This window comes from Cynocephalus volans, chromosome 15 (genome assembly GCF_027409185.1).
Source record: "Cynocephalus volans isolate mCynVol1 chromosome 15, mCynVol1.pri, whole genome shotgun sequence".
Taxonomy (NCBI): Eukaryota; Metazoa; Chordata; class Mammalia; order Dermoptera; family Cynocephalidae; genus Cynocephalus; species Cynocephalus volans.
In genome coordinates this window covers 96,995,637-97,007,509 of record NC_084474.1, presented here as the reverse complement: position 1 = coordinate 97,007,509, position 11,873 = coordinate 96,995,637, and the positions used below count along the sequence as shown (strand labels likewise).

The following is an 11,873-nucleotide window of genomic DNA, read 5'->3' as shown; positions in this document are numbered from 1 at the left end:
GTCCAGGGGCTGAGGACAGGTCTGTGCTCCAGGCCCCATGCAGGGGCTTTGCCAAGCATCCAAGGGAAGAAGGGGGACAGAACCGTCTTTTACCCCACTGTCCTGCAGGGCCAGAACCGGCAAGTGGGAAGGCCAGAATGATCACCAGCTGCCACAACCCCAGCCATGTGCAAACCTACTGAGGATGGAGGATGCAGGAGGTGGCTGGCCACAGTTCCTAACCTGATGACGTGAGACAGTGCCTGGAGTGGGAGGGGGTAGCTGGTTCCTGGGGCCCAGGGAGGATGCAGACAGGGCTGAGCAGAGAGGGAGCTGCCCGACAGCAGCGCTCAGGCACACTCCAGGAGGGTGCCTGGGCCCTCATCTACTGACCCCTCAGGTACTGCTGGTGCGCCTGGCACTTATGAATTGTCCATGGAGGGATGTGAAGACAGAAAACTGCAGTGGAGACAAACAGCTAAGCAACCCCAGGGTGCTCGAGGACAAGGGAGGTCTGCAGCTGGTGGGTGGAGGAGGGAGCACAAACCCTGTTCTCCCCACTTTATGATGCATGCAATTCTGAGCCTCACCTTACCCATCTATGAGATGAAACACAACCCTCTCCTGTACAGATCGCGGCGAGGCTCCAGTTAGTTTCCAAGGGACAGCTCTGTTCTGCTCCCTGTTCCGCTTTTCTGTTCCCACAGCCCTGCTCCCTCAGGAAGGGGCCGCGCCTGTCCCTAACTGTGTAATTCAGAACCCCAGTCCCAGCCCCCAGGGCCACAAGGCTGCTCCCTGGCAGCAGAGCACTGTGGTGAAGAAGGCAGCCCAGGCTCAGACCCCAGGTCTCCACCTGGTTGCACTGGCCAGACTGGGGCAATGATCCTGCACAACAGAAGCCCCCGAGTTTCAGTGGCTTTCAGCCCTGAACGTGGTTCTGGTTCCAGGTCTGTGGATAGGTTTGGACTTCAGTTTGGAGGCAGTGTCTCTTCACTCAGGGCCTTCAGGGTGCTTGAGGCCTCCCCTGGGGACAGAACACTGTCTCTCCTGCAAGGTCAATAGGACGGGAGGACATCTGCCCCCGGGAAGCCTTGGCCAGGGAGGGTGGGAAGGGAGGGCAGGTGAACAGTTAACACCAGGCCTCCCGTCAGCTGCGTGACATTGCAGGCTCTGCCTCCCTGCGCTTCCTCTGTGAGGTGGGAACCTGATACCTTACGGGAGTTAAACGGGTTGGACGCATGAAGTGCTCGGAGGAGAGCCAGTGTGAACTGTCTGTGCTCTGGATGCATTACCAGGGCCTGGCCCACGGGGGGCACTCGAAAAACAGCTATGGAATGAAAGTGTAGCGGCAATAAAGGCCTTAAACGGTTCACACTACCTCCTCTGTTCCTACTCCTAAACAGTTTCACTACAGAAAATGCTTTAGTCACTAACATCACTGTGACTTTTAATAGCAAAAAAAGGAAAACATAGGAGCCCACTATTAAGGGGATGGCTCAAGAAAGTATGGCATGCCCGCCAGGATGGAGTGTTTTGCAACTATTAAACATGACTGTTGTACTCAGGAAAAAAGTTAAATGACAGAGCTGTTTTACCACATGAAGACAGACACAGCGTAAGTATAAAGTCGCCAAAAGGTCTAGATGCTTCATAGCTGTATTTGGGCAACGGGACTTTTTAATTAAAAATTTGTTTTATTTACATTTGTTTTTAATTTTTTGTCTTTTTCTAAATGTAGCACAATGAGTACATCGTCCTAAACACGTTTAATGGTTGAGAACAGAAGTATGTAATGCAGAAGGCTTCCCTTGCCAGTCGAGGCAGACATGACTCAGCTTACCTGTGCTCATCCTTTCTGCAGATCTGAGCCTCATTCCTCCAGGGCAGGAGCAGGGCCCAAGGACTCGGCTGAGGCTGAAGGAGAAACGGGTAGTTTGTGCCCCACTCTCAGGCCCCAGCTTTGAACCCTCCGGCTCTTAGACTGCAGCAGCCTCCCTGGGCAGCTCCCCACCTCATCCTTCACCTTGGAAGGGCGGCCTCCTCCTTTCTCTGCCCTTGGGCCACACCAAACTTACCCTGGCTCTCACTCCGAGGGAAAAGGTGTTAATTAATTGAGATAGTGGAGGCCAAAGCATTGTAAACAGTCTGTGCAGATAACAGGGCCAGGCACAGAGCAGGGGGGCAGCTGGAAGGTGGGTTCCCAGACAGATGGCAGGATGCCAGGGCAGACACCAAAGGTCACGTGCTACTTTCGGGAGTTCTTGCCACTAGGGCCTTGAGACTCCTGACCTGGTTTCCCAGGAGAGAACAGACCAGATGTTGGACCAGAAAAGTGCTCTGCAGAGGCAGGAACTCCACCAGAGGGAACCCAGCCTGACGGCAAACGGCCGTGAGAGTAGCAGAGCCTCAAGGCCCTCCTACCTGGAGTGTGGTCACGCCAGAGGCTGCAGAGCTGGCCATGGCTCTTGCACACACCTGCCCTGGACACAACTGGGAGAGGTCCCCCCTCCCCGGCCACTAAAAACTCCACTCTGGCAATAGCCTCTCCACTGACCTCCCGACCTCCTCCCTGCTATATGCTGTTCTCACCACAGCGGCCAACATTGTCATTTTAACACAATCATCAGCTGGCCTGTTAACTCAGTTGTTTAGAATATGGTGTTATAACACCAAGGTCAAGGGTTTGGATACCCACACCAGCCAGGTGCAAAAATACAAAACAAAAGACGTAAAACAGTGATAGGTCACGTCCCTCCTCTGATGAAAACCCTTAAGGTCTCCCCATTTCACTCAGAACTGGGCCAAAGTCCTTACAGAGGCCATCAGGGCCTGACCTCTGTACCCACCAACTTTGCCTCCCTTCAGTGTCCTTCTCGGCTGCAGCCACGCGGGCCTCAACATGTCCGACCTCCCTCCACTGGCAGCCTGTGCACTGGAGGATCACTACGTGTCTTTGCACAAATCCACATCCTCAAGGGAAGTCACCCCATGGCAGCCCACTTCCCCGGTGACGCCAACACCCAGACCCTGCTGCACCGCTTACCGTTCTGACAAGCGGCGCCTGTCATTTCTCAGTATGCACTTTGTAATGCTTGTCCCCACACCGCACAAGAACGTCAGCTCCATGAGGGCAGGGATTTAAGACAAAGACTGAAAATACCCAGGCTGAAACAGAACTCAGAAAAGCAAGTGAGCAGAGAGAGCTTAGCTGTGACGGGGACAAGCTGAGCCACCTTATGGTGTCCACAGAGGGTTCTGACCCAAACCCCAGACCTCGACTGGCCAGACGTGGCCACACCCATGTGCAACAAAGACCAACAGCCTGGGAAGGGGAGTTTAACGCCCACCTACAGAAATGTGTTTTTTACATTTCCTTTACTTCCAAATTTTTTTAAAAGGCACAGCTGTTTTTTTCAATTAACCATAAAATTACATAATTACTCAATCACTCTCACTGAAGAGTCTGCCTCACGGGAAGGGCAGGGTTCTGGGAAGAGCCGGCTGCCTGCTGGTGCTGTCCGCAGGCCGGTCTGAGCCTCCGTCCCTGGCTGACCTGACTGGGACTGGCGAAGCGAAGATTTAGTCCTGCAGTTTGCGCTCACACCTCTTCTCCAGATCCGCCATCTCCTTCAGGACTAGAGCCACGCTGTACCGCAGCTCCTGGAACTTGGCCGTGGGGACCTCGAATCGGTGTGCTGACCCATCTGAAAGCTTCAGCTGCACCAGCACGCTCGGCTGCAGGGAGCGGGCTAGGGCACTGGTGGAGATCGCCACGTCCACCCGCCACCGGAAGTCAGCAACGTGGGGCAGCCAGGCCCCCTGCTGCTGGGCCACGGAGTCCAGGAGGGGCCGCTGGCTCCCAAACACCACACTGGCCAAGTCCCCGACCAGGTCTTGGGGGATACAGAGCTCCTGGAGCTGGTCCTTGAAGGCGTCGGGCTTCAGGCTGGCGGGGGGTAGCCGGAGGGCCTGCTGGAGCAGTGCGTGCGTGCCCGCCAGCAGGGCACCCAGCCGCTCCTCAGGCAGGCCGGCGCTGGCCCCGAGGCGCCGCACAGCCTCTCGGCAGTCCTCCCCCTGCAGGCTGCTGACCACGAGCTTCAGCAACTTCCTGAACGTGCTCCTGTCCACGTCCCCCAGGAGCCGAGCCATCGCTGCCACCTCTGGTGGTAGCTGGGCCCCCAGGAAACTCACCCGGCCACTGTGACTGTCGCCAGGATAATGCAGGTATGGAGCTGTGGCCCCCACGGCAGACATGGCTGCTTCCTCGTCTGATCAGCCAGCCCAGAGGGAGGTCCCAGATGCAGCTGCCTGGAGGGAGGGGAAGGGGCAAGACAGTGACGCCCGCGTCCTTCGGGCCAGCGAGCGCGGACTGACGTGCTCCGTCGTCAGGACCCTGACAGTGTGGCCCACCGGTGACAGTGTGATGGGTGCTAGGGAGGTGGCCCGGGGAGCAGGTGGCGGAGGGACCCACCTCCGCCCTCACAGAGGAACGCACGTAACTTCCCCAAATGGGTACAGGGGAAGGATGAGCGTGAAGAAAGGTCCTGGGAGCAAAGCGACACGGAGGCCACTGAACTGCTCGGCGCCGACTCCTCCCGTCCCCTCAGGGCCGCGGGCGCACCTGCCACGCCAGGACGGGGCCCGGACCGTCCACTCGGGGCCCCGCGTTCTCCACCCGGAACAGGGGACCGCGACGCCGCGCGCGGAGACGCCCCGGCCCCCAGGGCTGCCGCCCGCGCCGCCCGCGCCGCGCCGCGCCGCGCCGCCCCGCACCTCAGTCCGCGATCCGCAGCGGCGACCGGAAGCGGGGCCGAAAGCGGGGCCTCGTCCCGCGGGCCCCGCGGAGGCACTTCCGGGCCGCTCTAGGAAAGCAGGAGGCCGGCCTCTGTGGTCCGCCGGGCCGTCCCGCGGCGACCGCGCCCCCTGGAGGCCGCCCTGCGCGCAGCTCCCGCGCGGAGGGACGAGGTCGCCGCCCCCACAGTCCCCCGGCAGCGGCCCGCGGGAGCCTTGTCGCGTGTGTCGGAGGACAGGGCTCCACACGCCGGGTCGGAGGCCTCGCTGGCCTGCGCGGGCGGGGGCTCGGTCTGGACACCGCAGGTGGGGACCGCGCACCGTGAATGACACGCAGCGCGCTGCTGGACAGACACTCGGCGAGGACAGGTCTCAGCAGCTCACCGGCCGGCGGAAGGCTTCGCAGACACTCGTCCCCAGCAAGACACGCGGGGACGCCGAGCACCGACGGTCAGCGCCGCTGGTGTCGGGGACGCGCCGTCAGAAGGTCGCAGAGGAAGGACAGACACAAGCGTTGAAGCGGACGCCGAGCGAGTCACCCGCCCTCGGCGCCGGGGCGGGAACAGGGGACGGCTGCGCTGGAAATGATTTTGCAGCGGCTTAAAAAGCTGGAAGTTCTGACGTGACCCGCAGTGCCACCCCTGGTTATATGCACAACAGCAAAATAAAGCAAATGAACAAAAACAAAAAAGCCATGTTGTTCTCATAAAGTCTTCTGCAAAATGTTTTTAGCGACGTTATTAACGATAGCCCCCCAAGCCACCCACATGCCCATCAGCTGGTGTGTCCGCAGTGCAGTGTCACATCCAGACCGTGGAGCAGTGTCAGAGATAAGCAGGAGTGGAACTGACGTGTTAGAACGTGGGTGAACTTTCCAAACAGTGCAGACGGCGAAGCCAGACACGGCAGGCCACGTAGTGTGGCTTCTGTTCATGCCAAATGTGCAGGCGAGGCAGGGTGATGGGCTGGGCCGTGGCTCCAAAAACGCACAGGGTGCAGCCCTAGTCCTCAGAACCTCAGAGTGGGACTAGCTCGTTAAAAAAAAAAGAAAAGGTAAGTAAATTAAAACGAGGCTGAGGGTGGGCCTTAATCCAATGTGACTGGTGTCCTTGCAAGAAAAGGAGATTTGGACATACAAAGAGACACCAGAGATTCAGAAGCGCAGAGGAAAGAGGCAGCAGGAAGGAGCCCGTGTGCAGGCCGAGGACAGAGGCTTCAGAAGAAATCAGACCTGCGACACCTTGATCTTGAACCTGTGGTCTCCAGAACTGTGAGAAAATAAGTTGCTGTTGATTAAACCCCCAATTGTGGTATTTTGTTACAGCAGCCCAAGCTAAGACGCGGGGACACACAATGTGACCTCTTCTGGCAAGGCTTCTTTCACTCGGCATGCTGTTTTTGTGATTCACCCACGCTTCTGCCTGTTAGCAGGAATTTGTTTCATTTTATAGCTGGGTGGATAGAACAGGCCAGTTTGTTTCTCGGCTCTTGCACAGATGGACACCTGACATGTTTCTGGGATTTGCCTTTGTAAGAAGAGCAGCCGTGAACTTTCAGGTGCAAGTCTCCTATGTGTATGTGTATGTGTTTCTCTTGGGTAGATGATAGGAATTAAATTTCTGGGTCAGAATAGGTACATGTTTAGTTTTATGAGAAAGTGCATGATTTTTTTTCCACAGTGGTTGTACCATTTTATATTCTCATCCGAAGAGTTGAACAGTTCCAGGTGCTCCTGTCCCTGCCGACATTTGGAGCTGGCCGACTTTTTCTGTTCTGGTGGTTGTGCGTGGTGGGTGTGTGGTGGCAGCTCACTGTGGTTTTGGGTTTCGTTTCCCTGATGACTAGTGATGAGATGCACTTTTTCTTGTGTTCATGGACACCTACGAATCTTCTCTGTAAAGGGATTCTTCAGATGTTTTTCCCAACTCATTGTGCAGTTTGGCATTTTATTACTGAATTGAGAGAATTTTTTGTATATCTCATACCCTAGACCTTTCTCAGGTAAGTGTTTGCAGGAACTTTTTCCAGTCTATGGCTAATCATTTTCTGAACTGTGTCTTTGGATGAGCATAAGTTTTAAGTGCGCCTTGTGTCCTTTCATCATGTTTATGGATTTTAAATAAAAGGTTTTTTCAATTCAAAAAAAGAAAAGTAATAAATGAGCCACAAATTGGGGGAAATATTCACAGCACATATCTGACAAAGAACTGATACCCAGAATATATTTAAAAAACGTCTGCAAACCAACAAATAAAAACACTTTGGTAGGTAAACAAATGGATAAAAGACTCGAATACACACCCCACAATAAAACATGCACAGATGGTCACTAAGCACGTGAAAGGGTGTTCAACATTCCTAGTAATCAAGGAAATGCAAATTAAAACCACAAGGAGGTGCCATTTTGCGTCCATTAGAACAGCTAAAATAAAAACAGGCTGACTACACCCTTGCTTGTGGGAGCATGAGTCAGTACAAGTACGTTATTTTATTCCTGGCTGCTAGTGGGTACAGGGGTCATACCCTGAACCCTGGTGTTGTCAGTACCACGCTCCAACCCACTGAGCTAACCAGCCAGCCCTGGTACAGCTCCTTCAGAGAAATGTTTGGCAGTTTCTTCTAAATGTAGAAATATAGCTGCCCTGTGGCCCAGAACTTCCAGTTCTGAGTATCTTCTACAAGAAATGAAAACAAAGATCTACAGAGACCCTGTGACAAGAATGCGTGGTGTCCTGAGCCGCTGTGACAGAGCACCACAAACTTGGTGATTTAAAACAACAGAAATTTATTCCCTCACAGTTCTGGAGGCCCAAAGTCTGAAACTAAAGTGTCAGCAGGGCCACACTCCCCGCACAGGCTCTAGGGGTCCTTCCTTGCCTCTTCTGGCACCTGGTGGTTGCCAGCAATCCGCGACCGTCCTGGGCTTGTGGCTGCGCCTCTCTGGCCTCTGCCTCCGCCTTCACAAAGCATTCTCTCCTGTGGATCAGAGTCAAAACTTCCCTCTTCTTATAAGGACATCAGTCTTTGCAACAGGGCTCATCCTGCTGTGGTATGACCCCATCTTAACTTGAGTACATCTGCAAGGGCCTTATTTCCAAATATGATCACATTCACTCACAGATTCTGGGGGGCGGCAGGACTTGGACATATCTTTTGGGGGACACACATCACCCCGTAACAAAGAATATTCACAGCAGCCTTATTTGTAATAGCCCCAAACTAGAACACACATGTCCATCGGCAGAAGGCTCCATCAACAGTTGTGCTATATCCACAGGGTGGACTGGGACCGACTAGTGGGATCCCCGACGACATGGCTGGGTCTCTAAAATGTAATTTGAGCAGAAGAAGCCAGACACAGTTTACGTGGCCCAGGAATCCAATGACGTGAAGTACAAGGATAAGCAAAACTGATGGATGTGGCCCAAGTCATAAAGTAGCTGCTTCTGGTGGGGAGTTGACTGAAAAAAGCGATGAAAAGAAGATGTCCCCTGTCTTGTTTGGGGTGATGTTTTCATGGGCATGTCTAATTTTTAAATTTTATTGAGCTGAATACCTAAAATCTGTGCATTTAATTGTATGTAAAACCTTTTAAAATGTAAAAGTAAACAGAAGTCATCGCCTTAAGGAAACCTGGAGCCCTGTATTAGTCCGTTTCTGTTGCTTATAACAAAATGCCTGGAACTCAGTAAGAACACAGAACTTACTGCTTACAGCTCTGGAGGCTGGGAGGTCTGAAGTCCAGGAAACACATCTGGTGAGGGTCTTTTTTGGTGGTGGAAACACATCTGGTGAGGGTCTTTTTTGGTGGTGACGGTGACGCAGGGTGTCACATGGCAGAGTGGCGGAGCAGAGAGAAAGCTAACCTGCTCGTTCCTTTTCCTTTTAAAGCCCCCAGAACCACGCCCTTGACCACCATTATTAGTCCATTCACTGTGGGCTGGTCCTCACATCACCTCTTCAGGCCCCACCTTTCAATCACTGTAGGGATTTCCCAGCCTCAGCAGTCCCAGTGGGGGTTAAGCTTCTAATTCAGGGACTTTGGGGACACAATTCAATCCATGGAAAGCTCTGAGGATTCTTCTGTGGCCACCAAGGTCAGGAAGGGAAAAGTATCACGTCATAGCTTCCTTGTCGAGTAGTTGAAGGTGGAGGCCAGAAGCCACCATGGAGGAGGAAGGTCCTTCAGTTTGGGGACAAGCAGTTGGACAGGATGTTGGTGAAAGAAAAGCAAGCTCTGGACTGGGAAGTTAAGAGATAAAACTGCTTTAAACACTAGCATAAAGTGGACTGCGGCAATTGGATGGAACGATCACTCCCACTCCGAGGGAGTCTGATTTCTTCTGGTCATTGGCCGTCCTGGAGGCGGGGGAGGGGAAGGCTGGGCTGACCAGCTCGGCAAAAGGCCAGCTGTGCTGAAGGAGGGAGGCGGTCAAGGAGGGGTTGCCCCTGGCCCTGGTGATGACCTGGCTCGCTGTTCAGAACCGCAGTCCCCCTAACTGGTAGTCAGCCCCAGGCTGGAGAGTCACCTGGTGTGGGTCCTGCCTCGGGAGGAGCAGTGGGACCGAGGGAGCTGCGCAGTGGGAGGCAGAGGGCACCGTGAGGGTGGGAGTGGACAGGCGGCTCTCGAGCCAGCTCTCACACCCAGAGAATGGTATCCAGAAACACTGCAGAGAGGATTTCCTGCAGGTCCTCGGGAGGAAGGGGGACTCTAGCCTACCTCCACGTGCAGTCAGCGCCAGGGCCTGGACCCTCCAGCAGCATCTGACGCAACTGGGAATATCTGAGACTGCAGCAGCAATCGTTAGCACCCAGGAGCTGCAATTCCCATCACCTCCACCTGCCCAAGCCAGGGGGACGGTCCCCACCCCCGACCCTGAGTCTGTACTCACTGCTCCTCCCACACGACGTCCCGCGTGAGGACACAGACCGCCCGCTTGTTCCCGGATCCCTGCTGCCAGGGTGCGGGCGGCTTGTCCCCCGCAGACACTCAGCATGGCTTTGCCAAGAGGGGAATGAGCGAAGGATGAGCTGGCGAGTCAGAGCCCCACACAGCTGCCCCGAGGGTGAAGGGTCAGGTGTACCCTGTGCTGCGTCAACAGACGGGAGGAACGGCCGGGGACGTCACAGCCGGCAGCTGCCAGTCCTCAGCCGTTCAGCTTGAGCCACCAGTGGTTTTCAACACTTAGATACGTGTCTCACACGAGGCACTTCAAAAAGTTCGTTGAAAAATAGAGTTAAAAGATAATACAAATCCTCACATTGTGTCAGGGCTGGTCCCTGGGCACCCAGTGACGGGCCGGGAGCCCCGCGGTGGACAGAGGTCCCGCCTCACAGACGGAGGACACTTGACTGATCTGATGGGGCTTCGGAAGGTTAAATCACTTGTATAAAGTCACGCAGCAAGTCATGGTGACGTTCAGAGGCCGAGTCCGTGTGACTCTGAGATTCTCTTTCCACGGGAGGCTGCGCAGCATGTGTCCAGGTGAAGAGATGGCGGGACGGTGCCCCAGGACATGCGGGAGAGGCAGGGACAGGGGCTGGGGAGAGCCTGATAGGAATGGGCCTGCATGTGGTGTCTTAGTCCATTTTCTGTCACTGTAGCAGAATTCCTAAAACAGGGTAATGTGTAAAGAAACAGAGTCTATTCCTTAGTTTGGCAGACTGGGAAGTCCACAGTCCAGGGGTCACATCTGGCAGGGTCTTCTTGGTGGGGCCTCTCTGCAGAGTCCCAGGGTGGCACAGGGTGTCACACGGTGAGGGCTGAGCATTCCAGTGTGCTCACTCGCTCTCCTTACAAAGCGCCCAGTCTACTCCTGTGACAACCGTTCATCCATTAGCCCATTAATCCATAAGTGGGTTAATCCATTTGGAAGGGTATAGTCCCCATGGTCCAATAACCTGTTGAGGGCCCTGCTTTTCAAATACAATATTGGGAATTAAGTTCCAACATGAGCTTTAGAGGTGACAAATATTCAAACCATAGCATGTGGCGAAGACTGAAAAGGTGCAACAGTTGCTGGTGGGAGAATAAAATTAGTACGATCACTGGGGTAAAGGGTAGGGGGACAATACGGCAGTACCCAGCACGGCTGAAGCCCAGCGCGTCCCGCAGCCCAGCCGCCCCTGCGAGACCCTCACACTTGCACACGGGACGTGCAGAAGGTGGCCCCTGCCGTGCTGGACAGAAGCCAGAACCTGGAAACAACCTCGAGCCCGTCAGCAGGGAAGAGGGGCCTCGGTCGTGGCGTGTCTGTGCCCTGGAGCGTCCTACCTCAGAGGTGGCCCGTGCCAGCAGCAGGGCTGTGTCCTTGCAGGAAGACACGTGCTTGGCACTCAGGGAGACGTTACAACACAGCAGCCATCAGGACATGATGCTTACGTCCGTAGGAGGGTCTTCCAAAGCTCGTGGACAGAGCCCTAGGGTCTCCTTTTATTACTAGTCTTTTGATTCTGGGTCACTTGACACAGCTCCGTTTTCTGGAGCTCGGCTCCCCGGCTCTGCTCCTGCCCACAGCCCCTCCACGGCCGTTCTGCTCCTCGGCAGGGCAAGTGCCCTTGGCCCTGTCGCGGACACGTGCGGCGCCCATGGAGCCAGCACCGGGCCTGCCCGGACACACGTCGCGACCTTCATCGGGGGCTGGGGACAGCTCGGCTCTGCTGGAGGATGTGCTGTGGGGAAGCCCGCGAGGCCGCGGCAGAGGCTGCACCAGAAACAAACAGAAAAAGAAGAAAGAAAAATGGAAACAAAACCTTCTGAGCGCCTCGCGGTGCCGCCCCGGGGAGGAGACCCGCCTTCTCCTTCGGTCCTGTTTCCCGTGAACGTCCTGCCTGGAAACACCGTGTATCGTGCAGGAGGCGGCGCGCAGGCCACAAGCCCAGCGCTGGGTCGGAGCCGCGGGGCTCGGACGAGTCTTCCCTGCTGTCCCTTCTCTCCCGCGGCCGCCCCTGTCGCCGCGGCCCGGCCTTTCCCGCCGGCTTCCAGGCCCTGGTCTCCTCCGACGGCGGCCCCGGAAGGGCCCGGTGGCGCTTGGGGTCCCGCTCACGAAGCCGCAACGGCAGGAGCCAAAGGAAAACGTCACCCTAAAGGCCCGTTAGCAAAA

The 11,873-nt window shown here is 55.5% G+C and overlaps 1 protein-coding gene across 3 annotated transcripts; it reads right to left on the bottom strand.

Moving 5' to 3' along the window:
* Window positions 1-3,328: 3,328 nt before the first annotated feature.
* Window positions 3,329-4,786, bottom strand: COMMD5 (COMM domain containing 5). 3 transcript variants are annotated; one of them, XM_063079933.1, is made up of 2 exons: window positions 4,753-4,786; window positions 3,329-4,287 (listed from the first exon to the last, which is right to left on the bottom strand). In XM_063079933.1, exon 2 carries the CDS (start codon window positions 4,231-4,233, stop codon window positions 3,559-3,561), a length of 675 nt encoding a protein of 224 aa, XP_062936003.1. In that variant the 5' UTR covers window positions 4,234-4,287; window positions 4,753-4,786; the 3' UTR covers window positions 3,329-3,558. The 3 variants fall into 3 exon arrangements, with proteins under 3 accessions (XP_062936003.1, XP_062936002.1, XP_062936001.1); XM_063079932.1 differs by lacking the exon at window positions 4,753-4,786 and adding an exon at window positions 4,451-4,724; XM_063079931.1 differs by lacking the exon at window positions 4,753-4,786 and adding an exon at window positions 4,601-4,724.
* Window positions 4,787-11,873: the final 7,087 nt, after the last annotated feature.

What these genes read in the sequence shown, in the direction of transcription:
- COMMD5 (XM_063079933.1), bottom strand. Translation starts at nt 4,233, where the DNA reads ATGTCTGCCGTGGGGGCCACAGCTCCATACCTGCATTATCCTGGCGAC.